This window comes from Oryza brachyantha, chromosome 2, assembly GCF_000231095.2.
Source record: "Oryza brachyantha chromosome 2, ObraRS2, whole genome shotgun sequence".
In the NCBI taxonomy this organism is placed as follows: Eukaryota; Viridiplantae; Streptophyta; class Magnoliopsida; order Poales; family Poaceae; genus Oryza; species Oryza brachyantha.
In genome coordinates this window covers 11,924,629-11,951,718 of record NC_023164.2, presented here as the reverse complement: position 1 = coordinate 11,951,718, position 27,090 = coordinate 11,924,629, and the positions used below count along the sequence as shown (strand labels likewise).

General features: G+C 39.4%; 2 protein-coding genes and 1 long non-coding RNA gene across 3 annotated transcripts; all 3 read right to left on the bottom strand.

Annotated features, from left to right (window-relative positions):
• Window positions 1-128: 128 nt before the first annotated feature.
• LOC107303616 lies at window positions 129-2,211 on the bottom strand. Its single transcript, XR_001549576.1, has 3 exons — window positions 2,035-2,211; window positions 1,200-1,660; window positions 129-930 (listed from the first exon to the last, which is right to left on the bottom strand). It is a non-coding gene; the product is annotated as an uncharacterized LOC107303616 (long non-coding RNA).
• A 12,023-nt stretch (window positions 2,212-14,234) lies between these two features.
• On the bottom strand, window positions 14,235-18,798 carry LOC102714156. The gene is made up of 4 exons (XM_006648532.3): window positions 18,498-18,798; window positions 17,643-18,041; window positions 15,547-15,964; window positions 14,235-14,752 (listed from the first exon to the last, which is right to left on the bottom strand). The coding sequence occupies exons 1-4, from the start codon at window positions 18,694-18,696 to the stop codon at window positions 14,563-14,565; spliced, it is 1,206 nt and encodes a 401-aa protein (XP_006648595.3). The 5' UTR covers window positions 18,697-18,798; the 3' UTR covers window positions 14,235-14,562.
• Window positions 18,799-20,798: 2,000 nt separating this feature from the next.
• Window positions 20,799-23,352, bottom strand: LOC102722367 (SNAP25 homologous protein SNAP33-like). The gene is made up of 6 exons (XM_006647169.2): window positions 23,093-23,352; window positions 22,397-22,914; window positions 21,739-21,832; window positions 21,483-21,610; window positions 21,294-21,391; window positions 20,799-21,145 (listed from the first exon to the last, which is right to left on the bottom strand). The coding sequence occupies exons 2-6, from the start codon at window positions 22,865-22,867 to the stop codon at window positions 21,046-21,048; spliced, it is 891 nt and encodes a 296-aa protein (XP_006647232.1). The 5' UTR covers window positions 22,868-22,914; window positions 23,093-23,352; the 3' UTR covers window positions 20,799-21,045.
• Between the last annotated feature and the right edge of the window lie 3,738 nt (window positions 23,353-27,090).

The window sequence follows — 27,090 nt, the reverse complement described above, 5'->3', positions numbered from 1 at the left end:
TTAGTACGTGATTAATTATAAGTGCTACAGTAACCTAAGTGTACTAATGCAGGGTTAATTAAACTCAAAAAATTTATATCATGATTTTTAGGCAAGTTATAAAATTTATTTTTTATTCGTGTCCGCAAACCGATCAAACGTTCCAATATCTCATTAAACGTCCCATGTAACACAACGAAATAACACGCCCTTAGCAGCGGTAGAACAGAAAATTACCATGCAGAAATTGATTCATGGACGATGGATATAAAATATTAGAGAATGCTAATCATGCAAGCTAACCACAGCAACAAAAGAAAAAAAACAGTAGCCACTCATTCTCATCTCGTCGAACGACCACACTACTACCACCACACCAACTTTCTTCTTGTTGCTGCCTAGTGCTACCACGAGCTACGCATCAACTACTGACAGCTCTTGCTGTTGCTGGGGCAGTCGCGCGCGAAGTGGCCGGACTCACCGCCGCTCCGGTAGCCTCCCCCACCGTACCCACCACCCTTGGTGCAGTCCCGGGCATGTGACCCTCCTCACCCTGGGTGCCGTCGGCGGAGGAGATCTACGGCGAACTCGACGGCGTCGCCCTCTCGTTGAGGCTGCTGGTGAAGCCGTCGGAGTTGATGGCCGACTGGTGGACGAAGAGGTCATCGCCGCCGCCGTCGGGGGAGATGAAGCCGAACCCCTTGGGTGGCGTTGAACTTGAACCACTTCACCGTCCCCTTGGCCCTCTCCGCCATCTCGCCCCTCCGGCCTCCCCCCACATCGCGCCGGAGCTGAAACCCTGAGATTACAGTATGGTGGACGAGCCATTTTATACGTACGGCGGCTCCAGGTGGGGCCGGGGTGGTTGGGTACTTGGGTGGGAGGGAGGAGAGGACGAGGGGGCTCGGCCACCACAGACTGCCAGGTGGGCCACCACAGGGCGGTTGGGTCCTGCCTCAGGAATAGGGAGTGTTTGGCAGGATTTTCATTAAAAAAAGACAAATATTATAATTTACAAACGAATAAATAATCTATGAATATAAAAAGTTAATAACAAAAATAAACTTCACTGCAAACTTTAAATTTTATCTTATACAGATAACTAATAAAAATTAAACTCTGGTAAAAAATTTTAAAAATACATTTAAATTTATCTTATATTCATTACTAGCCGGAAAAAATTTTATGCAGGATGGCTCCAACCTCCAAGCTGTGCATACCCGTTCTTGATAGATGCCACCTGGACTAGAAAAGCATCCAACAATGCACGTCGCGAGCACGCGCTGGAAAGATCACTGTGCTTACTTGCCTTGGCGGCTTGGCTTCTTCTTTCTTCTCCGCTCAGCCCCTAGCTCGGCTCAGAAGCAGAAGAGGCATGAAACCAATCACGCGAAAAGATCACCTTGCTCTGTTGCATCGTCGCCAAATCACTCTACAGAAATCACTGGAAGAGAAACAAGTACATGATCAAACATGTAGCGAGTAGCAACTACAAGAGACAACAACAAACAACTAGACACAAGCTTCAGATCACTCCCATGTCTGTTTCCATGCTGCTTCACTCTGGTTGCCTTCTCTGAAATCTCCTCCTTCCAACCATACCTTGTGTTCAGGATGTCATTTGTGACTTGTTCAGCACTAGCTTCCTGCCTTCTACCCTTGTATTCTCTTCCTGTGATTTCTATAGAGTACATGAAGAAATCGAAAATACAACATTTAATTGGAACCACAAGGTGAAAGCAATTTATATATAAAGAAACCTCATTTCTAATTCTTAAGATACATCACAGAACAACCATGATCCTTACAGTAGGATTTTCCCCAAATATGTTCAATCAGAGTGCAATCCAAACATTACATTTCATTGGGGTAAAATATTGTGATTTGTGAATCTTACCCGGCTTAAATATGCAATTCACTGCATTTTAATTTACACAGTTTATCAGCACCTAACAATTGACGGCAAACTCTCTTTCATTTCCACCCTAACCTAATCAGTTCACCCAAATCTCGATTTTCCAGACATCAAGGTTCCAGCTTCAATATTTCACTCACCTTCACTATCAGTGTCGCGTTGTGGTGCTGCTCCTGCTTCTAATGCCACCTCCTGCTCGATCTTGCATTGTTGCGCTGCCCACTACCAGAAACCCAGGAGGAAGGAGGGGAAAACATCCAGGCTCGCCCTCGCCTACCCGACGGCCTCTCCGCCATCGTCACCACCGGCGGCGCCTGTCACTAGATGGAAGCGGAGGCGACGGCACCAACATCAGGTGAGAGAGGCAGGACCGCAAGAGGCAAGATGGGGCTGGGGGTTGCAAGCGAGAGAAGTGTAGCTTGTAGAAAAAAGAAGAAGAAACCGAGCCAAATATAAAAAAAGAAGCAGCTGAGCCGATCTACTTCGCATACGACAGGAGGCGAGCAAGCCGAGTGCTCTTTCCAGCGCGTGCTTGCGGCGTGCGCCGTTGGATGCTTTTCTTGTCCAGGTGGCATCCATCAAGAACAGGTATGCATAGCATGGAGGTTGCAGCCGTCCTGCACAGAATTTTTAAGCGAAAATACCATAGTGGTGTGTGTATCCGAAGCTGCCGGGTCAACGCGGTCACCAACGTTATTCACAATAGTCCTAGCTATGCTAGCTAGGAGATACCCACGTCATAGATAAAATCGCCAGCAGTACAAAGAGCTATTTACTACTGGTACATATCACTAGCTATTTGTACTTATATAGAGAGAAAATAGATAGCAGGCTATGTGCGAGATGATGTACAATAGCAATAAGCTAGTTATAAGTATAAGTATATTTTAAAGAAATATGAGGAGATAGAAGAGAGATGAACTATTAATTTGTAGTCAGCTACAGCAGGACTCTAAGACACCGTGTGTGTATGATATGTGAGATCATATATTAATGTTTTATAGATAACTACTGTATAAATTAGCTATTAGATTGATTATAGATGAATTGGAGTTAGCAGTTGGCTATACTATTAAACTTGCTAGGAGAGAGTCGCTAGCCGACTCGGCCGTTTTTCACTCCTATAAGTTAACTTATTCCTCTTGTTTTCCGCGCGTGCACTTCCCGAACGGCTAAACGGTGTATTTTTATATAAATTTTCTATAGGAAAGTTGTTTTAAAAAATCATATTAATCTGATTTGAGTAAATTTCACTTTAGACTAGCTTTTTTCACCAATGTTTCAGAATGGACCGGGGCTAAATCATGCTTTTCACTTAACACCATATAAGTTTGCATTGTATTGCACTTTGGACTAGGGTTGGGGATTAGGGTGAAATGATGCCTTTGGCCCATAATATTAACAGGCAACATAACCTTCTTCTCCGGCACCAGACATCTCTGCATATTCGACCTCTCCATAACCTTTGAAAGTCTGTTAACTTTCAATAGAAAGGAACCATCGTCGTGTTTTGAGCTCAAGCCTTTTGCCTAGGATCACAAGCAAGCATGAGCTAGCAATCTTTTTGGCCATACTCTTGTGTTGACGACAGTATGACTCAGTACTGTAGTTACTAACATCTCTGCATATTCGACCTCGTCCATTGCCGCTGTAACATTTTTGTGTCCACGGTCTAGCCGTTACCAACGCAGTCATCACCATATCAGCAACAATGATAGCACAAGTTCTTCGTTTCCCTTCCTTTGCCATGGTGGGAAAGTTAGACCTTGAGATCGAAGCACGGCGATGATGCCGGCAATGCTCGAGGAGGTTTAGGTATAGCACAGCACCGACGAAGGTTGAGGTCGATCGAGCACGTCGCCAGTGGAAGCTAACCTCGAACTCACCGGCGTTGCCTACGACAACCAACGGTATAGAGAAGGTATGGAGAAGAGAAGAAAAGTTACAGCATAATCACCCATTCTGGTGCCGGCGAAGAAGAATGTTATATATGTTGCCTGCTAATATTATGGGCCAAAGGCATCATTTCACCCAAATCCCTAACCCTAGTCCAAAGTGCAATACAATGCAAACTTATATGGTGTTAAGTGAAAAGCTTGATTTAGCCCCGGTCCGTTATGAAACATTGGTGAAAAAAGCTAGTCCAAAGTGAAATTTACTCATCTATTTTATATTTTTGTAATAATTAAAAATTAATTAATCATGTACTAATATATTAGAGCAAGTTCAATAATATAGCCAACTACTAGCTTCAACTCATCTATATCAATCTAATAGCCAATTCATACCATAGCTAGCTACAAAACATATATTACCATGTCCCATATGTCATACCCACACTGTGTCTTGGAGTCCGTGCTACAGATGACTATAAATTTATAGCTCACTTCTCTTCTCTCTCCTCTCTTATCTCTTTATATTATGTTTATAGTCAGCTTATAGTCTGCTATTGTACATGCTCTTACTTTGTTTTGTATGAAAGGGTAAGTTAACTTAGAGCATCTCCAAGAGATGCCTAATATAAGTCCCAAAAATAAATATTAGTATTAGAGGCTAAAAATGTTGCTCCAACAGCTGTTTAAATTAACTCCAAATTTTTAGTAGTCCCAAACACCAATCTAATTTGATCCAAATTTTGGCCTTCTATTGGGTTGCCAATCCACCTACATTGTACCAATGGAAATAATTTATCCTGCAACTATTTCAGTCTTCATGGCAGCAATGAAAATAATTTATTTTCTGATCATAACTCTATGAACTTTTTTAAAAAATCATTTTGTTTTCAACTTTTTGTTTGTGCAGCTCTGTTTCAGATCATCAGGACAGCCCAAAACGCTGGCTACTTCTGAGAAGAACACTCGCCTGCTTATAGTCCTGTAAACTTCAGGAAAATGGTCGAACATTTGCCAATTTATGTTCCAAAATTATCCTTGGATGTAATATATGTTTTTGAATTCTGAATGAGTTGTCAGTATTATTATGTTTGACTCATGCATATGCTGGAATGGTGGTTGCAAAGGGCCACAATGATAAATCGGCATATTTAAAGTTTTTGGGGCTATAATTTTAGGCACCTCTTGGAGATGAGGATATTTTTTGAGCATAAAATTTATTGACTAGCCCCTAATCCATGACTTTTGTGACTATATATTTTTAGACACCTATTAAAATGCTCCTACCACACTCAAAACTAACGCGGCCTCCGCCTGTTGATGATGCCCTAAATATCCGAGGGGAGGCCGGCAGGGGCCAGGGGGGTCACGTACTCTCGTGGTCACTTGGTGGGATGGCCAGGTCAAACGGATGGTCAAAAGAGAGCAATCGAAAGTACTCCTACTCCACTACACGCAGGGGTAGCCGGCGAATCAGGAGCAGTAACTCTTTCTCTCTGCTGCCACTTGCATGCTTCGCGTCTCCACGGAGCAGTTGTCCTATTCCCTCGTATTAATATATCTAACTATTTTATTCTTTTCCACCTCTCACTCTATATTATCTTTTTTATTTAATTAAAAGTATTTAAGTTATTTTTTAAACTATTTTCACTCATCAGTAATAGAAATACAAATATATTGGAACGGAGAGGGTATAAGATCATTTTTATCTATTCTAACTTGTCCTAAAATAAGTTTTTTCTAAGTAATTATTATATCGGAGAATGTAAAAACTAAATAAATAAATGTATTAGAAATAAATAAAATCCGGAATAGTTATATTAAAATTTTATACGTGAAGAGTATTTTAATTTTTTTTATTTTCGCTAATATGTATGCGATAATTAAAAATTAAATTATTTTAGAACGGAGATACTATCGAAGTAGTAAGTAGTAATTTTTTTCCCCAATACCAAGCCTCCATTTTGTTTCCTCGGCTTTATTTTCTTCTCTCCTTTCAGGCTTTCACGATCCTATCTCCAATTTTTCCTCTGCTCCAGCTTCCTTTTCTTGTAGGATCACACTAGATGGGAAAAGCACAAAAACTTTCGAGGCTTTAAAATTTAAGCAACTTCGCTTCTTAGGAGTACTTCGGATGGCATGTGGATGCCCTTCCTCCATCTTAAAATACGGAGTATAATAACTTTTGCTATTTAAAGCTTATCTTAAAATATAATTTTTGTTTATTCTATTTGACACCGTTGACTTTTATATTTGCGTGCGACAGTTCATTTTATTCAAGTTTTTTATTCAAAATGCAAAATTATAAGTCATGCTTAAAGTACATAAAGTAATAAATCAAATCATAACAAAATAATTAATAATTATATAAAATTATTAAATAAGACTAATGATCAAACATAGACCTAAATGTCAACGTTATTAGACAAATTTAATATCTTTTCAATCAATAACCAACTTTAACAAATATACAGGTGTTTGGTTACCGGCCATAATTTGCCACACTTAATATTACACAAGTTTAATACTCCCTTCGTCCCTAAATATTTGACATCGTTGACTTTTATACATGTTTGATTATTCATCTTATGCAAAAAAATTTACATAATTATTAATTATGTTTATGTCATTTATTTATTATTATGCATATATATATAGTTTTACATATTTTATAAAAAATTAAATAAAATAAATGGTCAAACATTTGTCAAAAAAGTGTCGAATATTTATGAACGGATGGAGCAGCTGTTTGGTTGTAGCTACTGTTATATCAATATTTCTTCCCAGCAAAATAGATCCCACATGACTCAAAAAATGTGATAAGATTCCTTTTGGGAAATACTATCTTGTCTCATAATAAGTACAACACTGTAATTTAAATTTGAACTATATGCCTATACCTATAGTATTATGGGATGGAGGTAATAACTAACAACTTAATAGCCCCAGCTTAAACAAATTTGATAACTTTTGTTGACAAATGATGGTAGGTGTGAATGGCAAACATACAACCTCTAAAGTGTACAACAGTGTGAAAGAAGCAGATTTCCGCTGCCGAGAAGCTTGAGCCCCCCATGAGGTTCGTTCGGGAGCTAGTGAGTTCAGACGCAGTTGACTGTTACTTAAGGTAATCTCTCGGATGATCGTAAGGATAAGCTCAGGGAATACTTAGGAAGCAAATGTAGGTTAGCGAAAGACTAAACTTTGATGTCCTATGCTTGCCACAGGAATGCTGTTCAGATCACTAGGAGGTGTAATACTCAACTCTCGTTTTTCTATTATTTAATGATTATGATTAGAAAGTATATTCTTCTGGCACTTGTTTCTCCTTGCTCACCTCCTCTTTTTATAGCCCGAGGAGGACTTACCATGCCAACCATATTGCTAGGCCAAGATCGTTTTGTTCCTCTTCTATCAGGGGAAAATAACACATGCGACTAATGTCGTCCTGCCAGCACACGGTACCCAGGCACGTTGGTCCAGGGACCCAGGACAGGTAGGCTAGAGGTGCAACTAACACTTGTCTAGACAACCTTATTCGTCGGATGGTCTTGCCCACCACCTTGGGGCCTAGCAATGTGACACCCGTCTGTCAGCTGCCACCAACATGTTGCGCTGGTCTTCTTCTGAAGGATGGACATGGCCATGCGGGCACCAACGCCAGCCGCCACGCCTCCTGCGCATGCAGATGCGCTGGAGCCTCTACATCGACTCCTCCTACACAGTTAACGTCGGTGTTGATGTGCTCTTACTCTAATACCTTGAAAGTGTAAATCTTGTAAGTCTTGACACTCCTCTTGTCCGGTGCTATTTGAGGACCTGGAGGGGGTGTCGCCTCTAAGTTCTTGATGGACATGGGCAAAGAGAGGATATGGCAGCTTGATAGGAAATATTCGCTCAGATGATGAATGGAGAGCTCCAAAAAAATTGGTTGGACACAGCCACTTGATCGGATGGGGCGACTGCCCGTTATTCACGTCACCTCCTCCCCCATCTCTCACCTTTCCCTCTCTTGCGTGGAAGGCTTCAGCAGATTGTTTCATTCCGATCTTCGAGAGAATGCGAGCGAATTCAAGAGCATGATAGCTACAGAAGATTTGTATGGAAGGATTTCTTTTTTTTTAAAGAAAGGTATTTTTACACGGTCTCTATATCCACTCGGATATATGTAATTTTTTTAGAGAAAGGTATTTTTACACGGCCTCTATATTCACTCGGATATATGCAGCTATTTTTATATTGAGAACTTTAGAAACTTAACCCAAATAGAGAACTTAGCTTCTCAAATACCCAAATCTGAAATTCATGCTCCTATGAAAATTTGAATCCAGAATCTTGGGTGCTACTCTGATCACTGCAATCACTGGACTACATGTTTTTTACATGTGAAGAATTTCTATTTCAATAGAGCAGATCTTTTACATAGTTTTATCGGTAAAGATGGGTTCGCAGGATTCAGGTGGCGACCTGCGGCTCGTGGAGGCGAGGAAGGCGGCGTCGAGCGAGCAAGGGCGGTGGCCGGTGTGGTGGTAGTAGTGGCAGTGGTTGGCATGGAAGCCGCAGGTAACAATAATGACCGACCAGGGGCTGCGGCTAACGTGGAAGTTGTGGGTGACGACGATGACTAGGGGCAGCAGCCGGTGCGGTGCTGGGACGGTGGCTGGCCTAGGAGCACGACGTCACCCAACCAGCCAAAATAAGATCTAGATGGGTGGGGATGACCCCGCCTTTTCTTTTTTTTTTTTAACTTTCCTTTCATTGTTACCAGGGAATCATTTTGCAATGGAGTGAATAAAATGGAAATTTATGGGGTTGGAGAATTTGAAGGGTATGCTCACCATCTCAATTGAAAGGTGATCACAACTACATATCCATCCTAATCCCTCAGCCAAAAAAAAAGCACACCATGTGTATTCAACAAAACAAAACAAAAAAACATCATGTCCATTCAACCAAACAAAATAATAGGTCACCATATCCTTTGAAATATAGACGGTCATATTCCATCCAATCTTGATGATGAGTTTGCGTACTATGTAGAGGAGAAAATTATCTCTTTATACAAAGATTGTCTTCAATATTATTTTTCTTTTATTCTCACACTAATATTTATACTTAAAGATTGCCTATTGTATGAATGGTACTGCCTCTGTCCCAAAATAGATCATTTTTAAGTTTTTTGATACAATATTCTGACTCTTTGGCTTTCATCTTTTCGTTTCTTGGAGGAATAAGCTAAAACATGTTTTGCAAACGAAAAATAATTTGCAGGTAAAACCCTTATATATGTGTCCACAGTGACTCAAAAGCGAAATGTGTAAAACAAACCACGATAAAAAACCCACAAAATCAAGTTCAAAATTAAGTTCTAAAATTCAAATTTTGGCTTATAAGCAGTTGCAACTGTGAAACGATGGAGCCCTTCGTCTTATTTGAATTTTTTTTGCAGTTAATATTTTTATTCTTACTAGATGATAAAACATGAATAGTACTTTATGCGTAACTAATTTTTTTAAATTTTTGTATATATTTTTCAAATAAGACGAATGATCAAACGTTGGATACGGAAAAATGAAAAATAAAGTTATTATAAGAGGGAGGTAGTAGCTTATCATTGGTAAAAAAAGTAGCTTATCCTTTCTCCACCTCGTCACATAATATTCTTCTCCACTGATTATTCTCGTATTTTTGCTTGGCTTTTGCGTATGCTTCCGAGCTACTAAACAATGTATTCTTTTTGCAAAAAGTTTATATATAAAAGTTCGTCATCTTATCTTTCTAAAATATGTTTTTAATATAATAGTTAATTCCATCATTTACACCGTTGAATAGCTTATCACAAAAATCAGATAACCTTTCACATTTAGGCCGCATTCGGTATGGAAGGAGGTAAGGTTTAGTTACGTAGCACAGAAAATATAGTAATATATTAGTATATAATTAATTAATTATTAATTATAAAAAATAAAATAGATTAATCTAATTTTTTAAAGCAACTTCCCTATAAAATATTTTATAAAAAATACACCGTTTAGTAGTTCGGAAGCTTACGCACGAAAAATGATAGAAACTAGATAACTTATCTGCCTTGCTGAACGGGGCCTTAGTTGAAAACGAACACCAGCATTGTAGAGCACTACTAGGGAAAGGTTTACTTCTATATTTCCAAGAGTACCACGAGAGTACATGTAAGTAATACATTGTATATTTCCAAGAGTATCACAAAAGTAAGAGTACATTTAGTTCATAATTGAAACAGTACATACAATGTATTACTCCCTCCTGTCGTTTGACCTCATTAACTTTTTAAATCGACATTTAGCCATTGTTTTATTTATTTTTGTTATGCAAAATATATAATGTTATAAGATATACTTAAAGTATCTGTAATGATAAAACAAATCACAATAAAAATAACTATTAATCATGCAAATTTTGGAATAAGATGAATAATCAAACGTAGTTGCAAAAGTTAACGGTATCAAATAAAAAATATATTAAAAATCATTTTATTTTATTTGAGAGACGGTGCATGAAAGAGGCAAGTTATTTTTATACACATAGTTTCATCTAAATAAAACTTATTTTATCTTTATCTTCATTAAGTTATTGTTACAAGACAGGAAATGTTGACACGACCTATTTAATCACAATAAAACTGCATTAGAAGTGGGAAATAGCTTTAGCCCCCCTTTGATTTGTAGGAAAAGCATTTGAAATTTAGAGGATTTTAATCCTATGGAAAAATTCCTATAAGAGCCTTTGAAACAAAAGATTGCATCCTACCATTTCCTTTGAAATTCCTATGGATTGAGCAATCCTATAGACATTTTGGAGAAAAATAAACATGAGGTCTTACCTTATGTTTCTTCTTCCCATAACTCTAAGACACCCTCAAATTCCTACGTTTCCCTGTAGTCAAATCAAACGATTATTCTTATGTTTTTCCTGTATTTTTGCAATCCTCTGTTTTACACATACATTTCTATTGAAATCCTATGTTTTTCCTATTCCTCTGTTTTTTTATTCCTGTGATTGAAAGAGGCAACCTTCCAGCCTTATAGTACTTGCTCGACTAACATAAGAGAAAAAAAGAATCTGCTGCCATACTAGACTCCTCCAGTAACCTGATATAATTATCTGTGCGGAATCACGAAATCATAGGAGGTGATTTATGCCAAATAACATATTTACAAATAAAAAATATTTTATGTATTTTTATATACATGTTCTTAGAGCATCTCTAAGAGCTAGGCAAATTTTGTTTTCCAAATCTGGTGCTTTGGCAAGTCTCTAAATAATATGGCAAAGAAAGTTGTACTCAAGTATATTTCAGTTGGCAAAACTAAAATTGAGCCCATAATTTGTTATTTTTAATCTGAAAGTTGAAAGTCTCGTCCACATTGATCCGTGTTCGACCCCGCCACCCACCCCGGCCTCCCTGCTAGGGATGGCAATGGGTCGGGTTTGGGGCAGGTTTTGTAAAAACCCACCCGTCACAAAACCCGTGACAGTAAGCTAAACCCATACCCATAAATCTTCATGGGTACAAAACTAAACCCGTGCCCATACCTGTTGGGTATCCAAAACCTAATGGGTACCTATCGGGTGAAACCATGTCAAACAAAAACATCTTAAACGAGACATCTCCATGAGTATATTGAGCTTTTCCAATATATAATTGCAGTTAACAAATAAATACTATTGAATATAGTAACAAGAAAATGGAAAGGGTGTAATAAGAAGCAAGTAAAAGTAAGCTCGTCGAATCCTAACACTGAGTCATCACATCATATCGATGCAAGCATCCAATCATGCATCAACAACTATCTCGTGTTCCCAGTTTATAATATCGAACACAATAAACATCCTCTTTACCGAGTATTTCAAGGCGTCGTTAGAGTTTTGAGGCCCCAATGGATACCCACGGGTTAAATCTAAAACCCGCACCCAACCCATAACTCCACTGGGCCCCATACCCATAAACCCATGGGTGTAAATATCCACCCAAACCCGCACCCATCGGGTACAAAACCCGTTGGGGTCCCGGACCCACGGGTCCAATTGCCATCCCTACTCCCCGCGACGCGCTATTGACGTCAAAATGTGATCCGACGTGTCACACACGAAGGCCTGGGAGTCAATCTCAGACAGCTCCAGTATAGGACATAAATTCTTAGAAGATGCGCGGGCGTGCCAGTCAGTTTGATCCTGCAGCCGACAAGATGAAGAATAAAACAAGTCGATCGGCTGTCGAGCCGATATGAAACTAATAATTCAGCCGATCTGATGTTGATGTTGTAACGTTTAGCCGATAGAATGAACAATCGGCTGTAAAAAAACTTGGATCGGCTAAAAACTTGACAGAAAATAGACTTGAGTTAAATATTAGACCAACGTAATCCGCCAAGTTACTTATTATCTTAGTCGATCGGACGAGCCCCTATAACCAGATCGAACCAAACATATATAGATCAGACTTAACCAAGACAGTGTGTAGTCAAGTATGATATAATTGTAGGAAACATGAAGATTAATAAGGTTAATAAATAAACCAATGAATTAGCTGGAATAATAAATAAAGAATGAATGCTTTGCTACAATCGGCTAAATCCAATTTGCATGTAATTCTCACAGGCCAATACAATACAAAATAAATACCGATCTAAGTAAATCAAGCCGATTGGTATAAAAATAACAAAGTAAGGCAATCAGCTAATTTATTTATGTAAATATGATAAGCATGTAGATCGGCAAATATCATCGGTTATAAACGACTGACAAACGATCAAGATCTATAAAATATCTAGCGCAGATTACTAAGAATAATCATAGAAGATCGGACCCAACCGAGACAATTCAAGATTACACCTAGAAATATCAGGCTAAATACAAAACAGATCTAGATCGCTATCAAGTTAGTGAGCCGATGACTGATAACTTATCGTCTGGTACTCCGATAAAACAATGAATAAGATACATCAATATGATATAAACTATCTGATAAACGCAATCTACTAGATCGGACCGAACTGAGACAATACTAGATGGAATATGTCAAACAACAAATATCAAATCGACGTAAATTACCAAAGTGGTCGATCATATCAACTCAAGATACAGAAGTAACTCAAGCTGAAACTGATACGATAACTAGCAATCGCACAAATAGATTAGAAGATCGGACTGAACCGAGACAGTTCTAATATAGCCGATACGATTACATTGGCCCAACGGAACGTAGGACTTACCCCTCCGCTGGAGATCGAGACGATACAGCCCCGCGTCAGGTGCCAAGTTCCACCGGAGTTGAAACCTCCGTTAGGAGGGTGGAGGTGCGCCGAGAGTAATTGATCTGTTGATTAAAAAGTAGATGATTTATAATGGCCCAGGGCATACATATTTATACCCTCGGGTGGAGGCTAGGTCGTGTTAGACACGACATACAACTCCTAAAAAAGAAATAACAAACTCCTATTTAGACTTTATCTCTAACACACAAGTCCCGATTGGACTCTAACTCTCTTAGAGACAAATGAAAAATTTAAACTAACTCTAACTAATAGATAAAATTAAATTACACGGACTTTGATTATTCCCGAATCTATCTGTAACATTCTAGGCCCAATCGGACTCTATTTCTTATCCGGTCCATACTCCATCAGCTGAATCCGAGTCGTATTCCGCCTAGTCTTCTATTCGATTGCCCTGTTTTCTGTCCGATCGGTCTCCAACGACAATTATCCAAATTCTGGCGTTAACACGTATGCCGCCGCCTCTACGCGCCACGCACCAACTTCTCTCCACGCTGCGCACCACTATGCCTCCTGCCTCCAGAGCGTAGCAGCTAGGAGTGTCGACCCACGACGGCGGCGCGGCGGTGGCGTACGCAGGAGGCAGAGTGGGAGTGCGCAAGTTCCGTGCACGTGGGGAGAGAAGTGCGTCGTACTTTTTCTGTGGATGACAAACCAAACTTGGACTCTCAAATATATGCGCAAACGAGGAGATATGGCAAATTGCTTAATTCGGAAAAGTCATATGGCACACCATTTGGAGACTTTTTTTTTTTAATTTGGCAAAGAAACATGGATGTGGAGTAAGGGATAGCAAACCCTTAGAGATGCTCTTAGGAATCTAAAATCCAAGACTAAAAATTAAACTACGATAAAAAACCAAAATCAAATTTAGATTTTATGTTAAAAATTTAAATTTTAACTTATAAGCATAATAAGAAGCGAAAAGATGAAGGTAAGCAATTTGTTATCCCTCCTCTCCATACTTCATTTTTGTCAATTTCAACGAAAACACACTCTCCAATGGTTTGCCATCCGTCCTCCCCACAATTAGCATACCTCGTCGTTTGCACGTATATTCAGGCGACCACGTTTCGTTCGGCGCGTGCGAGTAAGCTGCAGCGGCGAATGCCCAACGTGAAGTATCCTAAACTATTAGAGATTGACTTTTTTTTCCTTTCTCATATTATTTGAAGAGTTGCCAAACTACAAGATTTGGGAAACAAAAAATCCCAAACTGTTGGAAGTGCTCTAATAGATCTCACATTTAAGAAGCAGCAGCTAACAGAAATTTCGTAAGGATAACAGACTAAAAGTCTTGAGATGCAATTTGTTATTTGTAGACAAAATCAGGATGTAGCCAAGTTCACTATGCGAACATGTAAACTATTATCATGTATCGCTGCCGCATCTTTTTGTTGCCAAATGACTGTCCTGATAACATGTAAAAGGAATGGTTCCAGCGCGTAGATCCTGGAGCCCATTATGCAGCTACCCTCAATTTCTCTGTCTTCATCTTCAATCGTTCCATGAACTGCGCATTGGCCTTAAGTCTGTTTTTAACATACGCATTTCTAGCATCCTCAGCCAACTTATTAGCCTTGTTTGCATCTTCTACTACAGAATACAGTGTCCTCAAGCAATCTTTCCTGTTCTCTTCCCGGTGCTCAAACCTGCGGCATTAATCAAACAATTATCAAAGGTTTTTACAGTGCCATACTGCCATTGTAAGCAGATGGTAAGATCATAGCACTCTGAAGAACAAAACGACTGAACAAAATGTATAAAAGCCAAACAAATACAGGATATAATAAAAATAAGCACATCCTAGCAGTAATAGTGGTTCACTATCTTTGCTTCCATCATTGAGACAAGACACATCCCAACAAGGAATGGCATTATTATTCGAATATTAAGAACCAATATACCTTTTGAACCTTCTCAAACCACAAGCATAACTAACCAAGAATCTTGAGTAATTGGGATGGCAACTTTAAAGAAACCTAACTACCAAATATAAAGCAAGATACAAAGGTTGCCAAAGTCACCATGTTTCTCCTGTGTTATGTGGGCATGCATGTATAAACACAAATCCAAGTGTCTGAGTGGCAGCCAGAAAACATAAGGTTCCAGAACTGGAATGTTTTCAACAAAGGAAATGGTACTATATAACTTAGTGGAATACTAGAATATTGTGCATTTAGCTATGTTACATTTGATAACAGAAAGTAAATTTATAACCATAATCTTGACAATAGTTTTAGTTCAACACCTTGATTCAGGATCAGTCCCTCATTCAGGGGTGGAATAGGCACATTATTTACATCAAGGCACATGAAGCATTACACTGAAAAGATATAGCTCGACAATTACGAGGAATAATTTGCGAACAATATTTGTTGTGTGTGATGTACTACATCATTAAATTAGCATAGTACAAAAGCTGCAGGCAGGAATTTTATCATACCTTTCACTAATTATTGTGAGCTCATCTTTTCCAGAATTATACCTCTTCCCAACAATCTCACGTAACCGTCGGAAGGCATGTCGTGTAAGTCCCAGCTCTTTGACAGTCACACTGAGTTTAACTTTCCTGTTTTTGGGATGCCACGCATCACCACCAGGAGCAAAGACAATACGTGACTCCCACCTTAGAACAGGTCCCTCACCAGGTGGATCGTCTAACTTAACATTCTTATTTTCCATTTGAGAAAATTCATCTACATCAGTTGGGGTTTCAGCTTCCATTAGTTCTGTGCACTCCAAGACCATTTTATCCTCAAACTCTTTGAATAATTCATAAGCCTGCTCAGGTTCAAGGTCTCCTTTCTCACACATGTCTCCCAACTCATTAAATTTAGCCTCCACCTTCTTTTTAATTTCATCTGGATTGAATGTGCAATGTTAAAAAGATCACAACAAAATATGATAAAAGGAGTGCAGGAAAAAAGAACAGAGATTACAGGAAGACTACTGAGCTATGCAGGAATTGAAAAACAGATCAAAAGGTCCATATACAAGAGCCAAGTTTGAAACTTCTAGTTCCTTGAACATTTTAAAATGTTTAGTTAAACACCAGGCTAGTTTCACAGGGTTGCTTTGATAATGTGGTATGTTTGGCTTATATATTTTGCACAGACTGGATGGCACGAATAGTTGGACAAGTTGGTCATATAATAACAACAACTTCAGCATGTCCTGCTAGTTGTTTGTGGCAAGATCCACATTTTCTCCTCCTGTCCATTGTGCTGGGGTTGAGTCCAACTTAGGCATCTTGTCAACCAATATCACAAGTGATCCATGAATTGTACTGGGCATTTCAGGGGACTATAAGTTATGGGTGGAGGAGAGCCGAAGAGGGGCTAATCAAGTAAAGAAATGTATTCCTAATAGCCATTAGTGCGATGAATAAATCAATATGACTTTTAAGCATCATCTTAAATTTCATATAACTTCTGGGTGGAGTACTCTACTGATTACTCAAGCGTAACTCAACAAGTAAAAACTGCTAAATGTTCAGCTCATAAAGGTCAAGACACCCAAATGAACAAACAAACTGAATCTCATCTTGATGTAGTCCGCCTTATTAGCATCATTTAACAAGTAAGTCTTGAAATTGTAAGCATGTGGTAACATAAATGTCATAAAAGCCATAATTCATGTATGACTTGTTGCTGCTTCTCATGGAGCAATTTGCATCAGTTTGACACTTGAGGCAGTCATGCAGACCTGCAGCCTACCAACCTCCCATGCAGGAAAAATGGTACTACATCTTTGCAACCCCAACAATAAGTTAGAAACAAAATCCAGATTTGATGCTGGGCGCATGGTGCAGCACATTGCTGCATGCCCCCCCCCCCCCCTTTTTTTTGGGTGGTGGTGGTGGGGGGATACTGAAAATGGAAAAAATGATCTACTTATTGCACAAACTGGAGAAAAGCATGAGCCCTGAGTTGGTTTCATGGAAAATTTCAGCATCCGTATGTGGAACATTTGAAAGTGGAATGGCCAAATGTTTGATGGCAAAAACCAAGTTTTCTGGCATGGCAAATCCATTTTTACGGGTCCTTTAGGTATGTCTAGAGTAAAAGAACAAGGCAACCATGGAAAAGATGGCTAGACAAAATAATTTGTAAGCCTGGGATTTCCATTACTCATACCACACTTCTAGTCATAAATATTTTCACTATTCAATCCAAGGAAAGGAATGATTTCGTCTTAGGACTAACCCATTTCTTAAATTAAACATCCATAATCTATCGTAGTATACGATATCATTCCAAGTTGCCATGACTATGTGGGCAATATAATTAACACTTTCATTACCAGTAAGCAATTATACTTCAATAAGTTCTTTGACTCCTAGATCAATAAGTAAACAATTTCAACCACAATGATTTGAGACAGATGAGGAAAAGGTAAACCAAAAAATAAACAAACTTATAGTCACACTATTAAACCAAGATCTATTCAAGATACTTTAATAGAGCAAATTAAGAATTGTGTCAACTTCACACCTATTCACAAGAGCAAGGGTGAGAGTGGGAAACATATTTGACTGACCAGGTAGTAGCTTGTCCCAGTGCAGCATATCCTCCAAGATATTCTCACATTCCTTCATATTACTCAGGTGACCATTATCCACAGCCTCCTTGATCATCCCATTCCACTTGTCGTCATCCATGTTAAAGAACTCATCACTCTTGATCTTTTTTTCCACATGCTGCCTGGCGTTATACAAGTTGTCCAGCTCCTCATCAGTATCGTGCATCTCCTCAAAGTCAGATTCAAAATCCCTGTCACGGACCTCAGGGAGTGGTTTGCTGCGCAACTCCTCGATAAGTTCATCATCCGTCTCACTGTGCACATCAGCAAGCTTCCGCTCGAGAACAGCCTCTGTGACAGATGGTAGTTCTGTCTCATCATCCACCTCGTAGTAAGTTTCCAACCGCCGCTTCAGCTCTGCAGCCAGAGGCATCGTCATGAATATATAAAAACGCCACAATTAATGGTATGGCACAGGAATATAAGTAATTGTGCAAGATAAAAGCAAAGTTTTTCTGGGCTTGTTTGGTCGAACAAGCCTAGCAAGCAGAGTCCCTCTTTCCGCTCGCCACATCTTTGCTGGGAAAGCGAGGAATGCAAAGCCGCGAGCGCATCCCAGGGGCGGAGCATTTAACCGAGCAGGTGGCGTGAGCACGAGCACTTGGGGATCTCATCAAACAGGGCGATCCAATTCCGACGGGCGCAATGCAAATGAATGCACTTACCAACTCTCCGGCATTTCGCCGAGCAGGCGGTGTTCGCCGTCGCGTTGGGGTCAGGATAGCGGAGAGACGGTGCTCGCGAGGAAGAGAGAGAGAGAGAGAGAGAGAGAGAGAGAGAGAGAGAGAGAGAGAGAGAGAGAGAGCAAAGTACCTTCGTTTGGGACGTCGGCGACGGGCGGAGGAGTGGGCGGCGCCGGCGGCGCGGCCGCGGCGTCCTCGGAGAGGAGGCGCCGGCGAGAGAGGAGGAAGGGGAGGCCGGTGGAGAAGGTCGTCGGGGGGCGAGGAGGAGGAGGCCGGGGAGGAAGGGCGCGGTGCGAGAGGCGGCGGAGGTGCGTGGCGAAGCGCCTCATCGCGGGCGGCCGGGAGAGAGGGCAGCAGCCGCCGCCGCCGGCGCGTGGGGGGTTTAGCAGTGCGGCAGCGTGGCTCCGGGAGGAAACGGCGCGTTTAGGGTTCGTTGGTGGGCCCGGGCTGTCAGTCGTGGATGGTGCTCACTCGCATCGCATGTGGTCACTTCCAGTTCCAGGGTTCCCCAAAACCACCGGCCATCCAAACCGTTGAGGTGCTTCGGTGGCTGCAGGCGGACTGGGCATACATATTTTAACTGAATTCAAAAGTTTTGCAAAATAAAAAACGCAAAAATTCATGGTAAGATATATCTACTACTATATTATAAAATATTATAAAGAGATCATGGTTTCCATCGTGTGCCTATTCATCCACGCCATGGTATTAAAGTAAGTTCACGTTTAAGTAAAAGTAAAAGATAGAATTGATTTCGTTGCCAGTGACGAAGAGGCGGCTGTATCATTTTGAGGTTGCGTGTTTGATCTCTAATAGCCCATAGCATATGATTTAGCATTTTTTTTGCTGTAACATGCATATTTGCAGACTGAGCATCATTTTGCCGTAGCATGCATAGCTGCTGACTAATGTTAACTAAATAATTGTTAAAATTTAGTTTAGTCTCAAACATATATAGCGTATGTTATAATTTTTAATCATCACAAACATGAAGACAATATATTTTATTTATGTAGGTTTATGAATACCATGCATAAAATTTATGACTAGAAATATTTTATCTATACATAAAGTTTATGAATATTTATGTGACAATTTGATGAATGGAAATATTATTTTTATAGATAGAAATATTTTGTGTATGCATAAATTTTACTAAAGAATTTTTTCATATATATATAATTCCAGAAGGTTAAAAATTTATGTTCACTTTTATTTGAAAAAAACTTAATATAATAAAAAATATTGAGATGGTTTTGATATCAAATACTACATATTATATTTGTCTTTTCCATATTTTTTTACAATAAAGGGAGATGTTTTTTTATTGTGTGGGGCATGTTAACAATTGAATAGAGTATCATGCCTAAAAAAAATTTGAATAGAGTATCATGCCTAAAAAAATTGAATAGAGTATCACACGAATAAAAAAGGAAACGTTGAGTAGAACAAGTTTGGTTTTATGGAGTGTGACACTATTATAAAAATTTCTCTCAAGTAGACTTCAAGTATAGCAAATCACTTACATTCAATCTATCATTGATGATTGTTCAGGTGCGCAGATCTTCTGATGAAATAAATTGTATGAATTCAAGGTTTAATTTTCAATAGTATCTAAATTTATTTTTTGAGTTTTCTACACAATCTAAAAATTAGTGTTTTTAATGTTTTTCTACATATTCTCAAAGTTCTTTATGTTTTTCTCTACACACAATATTTTAATTTAGTTGCATTAAATAAAAAAAATTAAAGGGAGTATGACTTAGATAACTTGATTGAATATGTCATAATAAGGTTTAGTGTATGTTTGTCAAATCAATTGTAAGTTGATTTAATTTACTATTACCAACTCGACGCCTAATTTATTCTTAAAACTTATTTTAATTTGGACAATAAAATTTGACATGACCCGTTGCAACGTACATGCAAATTTTCTAGTGGATTTATAAAGCAGTTTGGTGATGAAATTTTGTAAAAATGATGTTGCTACGTTTAAATTGAAAGCCAAAACCGATTAAAATTCGAAAATGAATAAATATTTGAGGAGAGTATCGTAAATCGTAAAAAAGCTTGCCAATTTATACAGGATGGTTGTTTGACTTTTTATAAAAAAAACTAAAGGATATATTTGTAAATAAAAAATAATTTATGAATAAAATTTGTAGATATACACCGTGGTTTTTGCCAGCCGGTGAGGTAGTTATTATGGTTATATAGATCATGAGAGGCTTCACCATAATTTTTTCGCTTCTAAAATTTAAATTTTCATACTTAAACTTAGAGTTGATTTTGAGTTTTTTTAATCAAAGTTTATTTTTCAGCCTTGACTTTTAGATCATAAAAAATACACATATAAAAGTTTTATTCAAAAACTATTTTTTGTGACGTTTGGTTCCAACCAATCACCCTTTTATCCTTTTGCAGATGGTCGAGGCATCGAATCAATTGCAAATTTATTGATGCTAATGCGATTTGAAACATTGCAAATGATCCAAAACAGTGGCACAAAGTAATACTAGCTAGCATTATATACAGATAATGTATACCCTGACATATCCAACCATACTGATCAAAATCTGATGCACAGAATCATCAGAATCAATGGCCCAGAAAACAATTAATTAAGCTCCAAAAGACAAAGGGATGGAAGGACTCCTGATATAACAACATTCAGCAGTTTATTTTCCAAGCAGACGGCGAGCCCGAGTGTTTGCTCCCTTGATCCTGAAGTTCAGTTCGTCGTAGTCCTTCTCTGAATCACCCATAGCCTTCGTTTGTCTGAAGCCAAAAACCATAGAAAGCATGTTACACTCAGGACGGCATAATGTTTATGCGTTGTACTGTTGATGCAACAGCACTCAATATATAATTATGGTTAGTATTCCAGAGCAGATATTAGCCACTCAAATGTTAGGCTGTAATTTACCTGTCAATCTCAGAGCCCATGTCAACTGCCATGCCTTTCAGCTCGGTCAATATGTTACTAAGATCAGATAGGGCGTCATCCTGCTTTGCCTTCTCCATCTGAGCAAAACATTCAGATCATCAAATTAATCACCTTCCAGACTTGACCTCGAAGAATGATCTGAACAAATTTTCTGTTTGATTGCGTTACCTCCACTTTCTGGAGGGCTGAAGTCGGCTCAGAATGGAATTGGCGTGCATTCGATCGAGGTGGGTGATCAGCTAGACCCAGTTTCTGCCTCTGTTCCAAATGGCTGCCCTTCCGAATGAAGGAATCATCTGCATCCAAGTAATTCCATCTTTCCAGTTACACAAAGAACATATAGGTAATCACAGAGTACAAGCTTCCCCTGTCAGCAACTGTTCTTGCAGTCCATTTTCAATACTATAGATTAAAAAAAATTTACCTCTAGTAAGCATAGGCCCCCTAATTTCACCATTCTTCTTTGGCTTCCACTTCTTGGAAAATATACCCCCAAGATCACCCAGCAGCTTCTCGCTCTGAAAAGGCATGCAAATTTCCTTTTAGCCCTGATACCAATTAATTAATTTGTGAAGTGGACCAATTAAGGATTTTGGCTATGTTTAGTTTTGGAGCTTTTTTTACTATCCTTAAAAAGGTACCTAAGGTACCATATATTTTAGTGTAAAAAGGGTGATACCTTAAGGTAATTTGTACCTTAAGATACTAAAAAATTTGTACTAAAATTTTTGGTACCTTGAAAAAAAACCTTAGTTTTGGTGAAGTACTTAAGGAGTTTGGCTATGTTTTCACCACCATGTGATTACCAGTGCATAAACAGGAGTGCTGCTATACATCCGACGATTTTTTTACGATGAAACACTTCTTTTTTTAATTGGGCTTTAGGACCATGAGCGCTGTTACGTTTCTCTTCTATCCTCCACGCCGTTATGTTTGATAGTACCAAGATCGGAAGAAAATACCGTATACGTAGTATTTTCCCTTAAAACAGAACTAATCAGGTTTCTGACCAACAATAAAATAGATTTGTGCAACGCAAACCCTAACTGTAGTAGTAGAAGGAGGATTAGGTGTTGGTTTACCCTGGAGAGATCCTGGTCGATGTCGAGGGTCATCATGTGCGTGCGGGTGATCTGCTGGCCCTGCTGGTGGATGGTGACAAGGCTCTTGGACGCGGTCTCCCTCATCTCCTCGGCGATGCGGACGCAGCCCTGCACGCGCTGCGTGGTCTCCTCCGCCTTGTACGCCGCGTAGCCCTCCAGCTCCTGCACCGACTGCGCCTCCACGCCGCCGGCGTCGCGGAAGTCGTTCCTGTACCGGCTCCTCGCCGCCGCCGCCGCCGAGGAGGAGGAGGAGGAGAAGCCCTCCGCGCCGCCGCCGAGGAGGGAGCCCCGCTGCTGGTCGGCCGGGGGAGGCACGGAGGAGGCCCTCGCCGGCCTCTGCTCCCTCCCGCCGTCGTCGGAGTCGGAGTCGAACGGGTTGCCGCCGCTGCTCCCGCGGCCACCGCCGGACTTCTTCCTGTTAGAGGCGAAGAACGATCTCCTCCCGCTCATCTTGAATTGAAGCCTCTCTGTGCTCAGATTCCGCGGCAATCCAGCCCCTGCGAAGAACAGAAGATCACCCCGTCATGCCAAGAACACACCAAAAATCCCCCCTCACTAACTCCAAGACTGCAAGTTTGTTGTTTTTTCTTTGTCTCCAATAACCACATGCCAAGATCAACCAAACAATCAAGAAAACTCCAAAAATCTGAAGAAAACAAGTGGTAACTGGCGTACCTCGGCGGACAAATCGGAAGAATTGGGCAAGAGGAAGAAGAGGAAGGAGGAGGAGGAGGAGCAGCAGCACGCCAAGGAGGAAGAGCAGGAGGGAGTTCAAGGCGAGCGGCGAATATAACAACGTCGATTTCCGCGTGTTGGGTATGGTAAAAGCAAGGACTCGGTCGCGCGCAAACGCAAGCGCAGCGCAATCGCGTGGCTCTGGACCTGGTTGTCGCGGGAGACTGCCTCCTCCTCCTCTCCTCTCCTCTCCCCTTCCGGGCTCCGCCGCAACTGGACAGCGTCGACGCGCGCTTCTAGTTGGGAGCCGGAAAAAAAAAAGAAAAACTTACGGGATTATTAAGGAAATACTCCCTTCATATTTTTTTAATGACGCCGTTAATTTTTAGATTTACGTTTAATCATTCGTTTTACTAAAAAATTATATAATTATTAATTATTTTATTATAATATGATTTATTATTATAGGAATTTTAAGTATGCATTATAATTTTATATATTTGGATATAAATTTTAAATAAGATGAATAGTCAAGCATAATCTTAAAAGTTAATGGTGTTATATATAAAAATATGATGGAGGGAGTAAAAAGGTAAAGGGAAGCGTGGGCGGCTGACGGATGGGGATGGTGGGATGGTTAACGCGGATTTGGGGGTGGGGTGGGGTGGAATTTTTTTATTTTTAAATATTTTAAATAAATAACTTTTTGTAAAACTCGTTGGTAAATATTTCTTTTTGGCCACAGACTACGCTGCTGTTGCGTGGAGCAGTAACGTACCCGATCGTAGTAAAAATGTTTTCTACTTTAGTAATAAAATTATTTATTAAAAATATTTTTTAAAAAATAAAAAATATTCTCTAGCGCCTTTTGGGAAGGAAGGAACCGAGGACAAGGAAGGTCGCGAGAAACGGCCGGACGGGAGGGTGCCTGCCAGTTATGGTTGACGTAGAAATTTGTACAAGATGGACTTCTGTGGCGCCGCGTGTACGTACATGTGCCCGTGCTCTCTTTTTCCTCCCCACCCAAAACCCAAATATAGAGTAGACCCACGTTCATCCGTATGAATATACGTATAAGCTCATTTAACGACTCTGATACATGTGTTGGTATTTACTAATTCACTGTTGTTGCCTTGCCACTAATAGGTAAATAATAACTTATGGTTAAAAGAATAATTAATAGTAAATACGAGCGTCCTTGATCCAGTTGGATATGGTAGGAGCGTAACCAGCTGACGCGCACTCAATTGAAATTACTAAACTGTGTATAATGCACTCAATTGAAATTACTATAAATTGCGTATAATTATTAGGATGCTTGGTGCTTTACTGAGGTCGTGTTCGGCACTGTTCCTTATATATTCAGATTCTCTTGTTTTTCACGCGCACGTTTTACGAATTATGTTTTAAAAAAAATTCTACATAAACGTTGTTTTAAAAATCATATTAATCTATTTTTATTTTTTATAACGCAAGACAGTAACTAAATGACCATTATATCGTTATATAGCATGGAAAGAAAGAAATAAAAGAGAAAAAATGAAATGAAAGAAATCACAAAACAAAAAGGGTGAAACGCATAACATAAGTTGATTAGGTAAGAAAGGTTGCTAAATTTCCGTACTTACATAATTTGTTTTCTACACCATGATAATTTTGTGTGGTTTGTATTGTTCGTAGCTTAACAGTTGTAGTGTTGTGTTTTTTTTTGCATGCACATTTAGTTGACAAAAAAGAGATTATATATATATAAATATATATAACAAAAGAAATGTTTCAGTCCATGCATGATCTTTTTTATAACAGATTATTTACTATTTCATTCTTTTCTTACCAATATTATGAGGGCATAATGGTCGTTTATTTACTGTCCTTGTATGTGAGGATTACGTGGCATCCCCAGATGATGCTTTCGGTGGGCCCATGGACTAAATCAAAGCAAATACACCCTCCGTTTCCATGTTTTATTTTTTAACTACAATGTTTGGTTAATTATCGTATTAAAAAATAAAAATATTATTTATTTTGCTTGTGACTTACTTTATTATTAAAATAACTTTAAGCACGACTTGTTATTTTTGAATAAGATGAATGGTTAACGTTACGATAAAAAAGTTAACTATCTTACATTCTAAAATAGAGGTAGTAGTAAATTTTAAAAACTTTTTGACCCATTTAAAACAACGGAGATTAAATTAATCCGGCAACGAAACTTCAGGGACCTACTGACTATTCACACTTAATATAATTATCAAATGTTCCTCGAGAAAAAAAAAGTGTTGCAGGTGCAAATCGCACCCTACAGCTCATGACGATGACGCACCGCATATAGCCTGCACAATAGAAATATGAACTAATACTATGAATGCAAGGCCATTTTTCCATGCAGGAAAAAGAAATCCATGTTTGTAGACCAAAGGAAGCCTCTTAATTATCAAGTATAGCTCTACACGACCATTCGAATTGACAATTGATAAACTAAAAGTCAATGCCGCATGGTACTTAACTAGTGCCATAAATAATTTGCCCACATGGCATCTTTGTTCTAAGAAACACAATCATGGTTACGAGAGCAACGATAATGAACCCGATGACCATTAAAATATAAATAAACGAACTGCGCTTCATCGGTAAGGAAAGGACATGTACAACAGTCTTTGTATGCCATTTTGTTTCTTCACTAATATAAATGATTATCAAACATAAATAAGTTAATATATATATATATATATGTGTGTGTTATTTTATTGTTTGCTAATATAAGTGATTAACAAGAAAAAAAAGAAAAAACTGGAGAGTCATGAACTCATGATATATATGGTTCTTCTTCATGCCTAAACATGTAGCCGCTTAAACACATAGAATGGACTGATAATTAACATACTGTACTGAGTAAAAAAAAGGATTAATCTTTAGTGCTCCACAGCTCAGAGCTCCTCCTCCTCCACACGCGCATAGCTGCAAAGGAAAGCTGGTCCCATGCTGTTGCCTCCCACCGCTTTGCCGCCGCGAGTAGCGACTCCTCCGCCACCACGAGTAGGCACGGCACCCCTTGGGTGTTGTTGCCGCCGCTGGTACATCCATCTCGCGCGGCGGACGGGGACGGCCGGGGAGTGGGAAGGGGATTTTGGCGCGGTGGACAGGACTGTGTGCAATACATCAACGGCGCCGACGTCGACCCGCAGCGACTTCTACGATGCGTGGCGGAGGCGGCTGACTCACCTAGGACTAGGAGCACGAGCGCGAGCCGTAGATGAAACAGACGCCGGCTACGTTCTCTCTCCTTGTTTAATTGTTGCCACGTCGGATGTTTTTCTCTCTCGCGTAGCTCTATCGACGGCATCGGCTGCCCTAAGGGTCTCGTCTTTTGACATCTAGAAGACAACATTTAATCTTTTAGCCTTAAATCTTAAATTGATTTTAGGTTTTTTTTATCGTTTATCTTTTTTACCTAACTGATATATATATATATATAAAATTTTTATTTTCAAATTATCTTTCATCTGTAAGTATATCATTTAGTTTTTTTAAAACAAAAGGCCAAGACGATGACCCTCAAGTTCTCAATAGATTTACAACCTTCAATAACTCACATATTTGCAAGTTACTAAAAATATAATTTGTTTGTCTTTTTTAGAAAAATGCAAACAACATATTTGCAAATAAAAAATAATTTATGAATGAAACTTTTTATATACGTATACATAGCGATCTATAAGCATGGTAAAAATAAACTACGATGACCTAAGGTTGAAAATTCAAATTTTGACTTATACACGTAACCAGAAGAAAAAAAATGGGTGCTAGTTGGATACTGTTTTTGTCACTGTAGTCAGCGCAACGGGATTGATTTGTGATTTTTAAAAAGAATATTTATGCAAAAAATGGGAGTGACACATTCCGATCTAAGACCATTCAGGGAGGCACAACCTCAAGTTCTAGCTCAGCCCAGACCACCACGTGGAGAGGCCACTCGGTTCACATTACAGGTGCCCCAA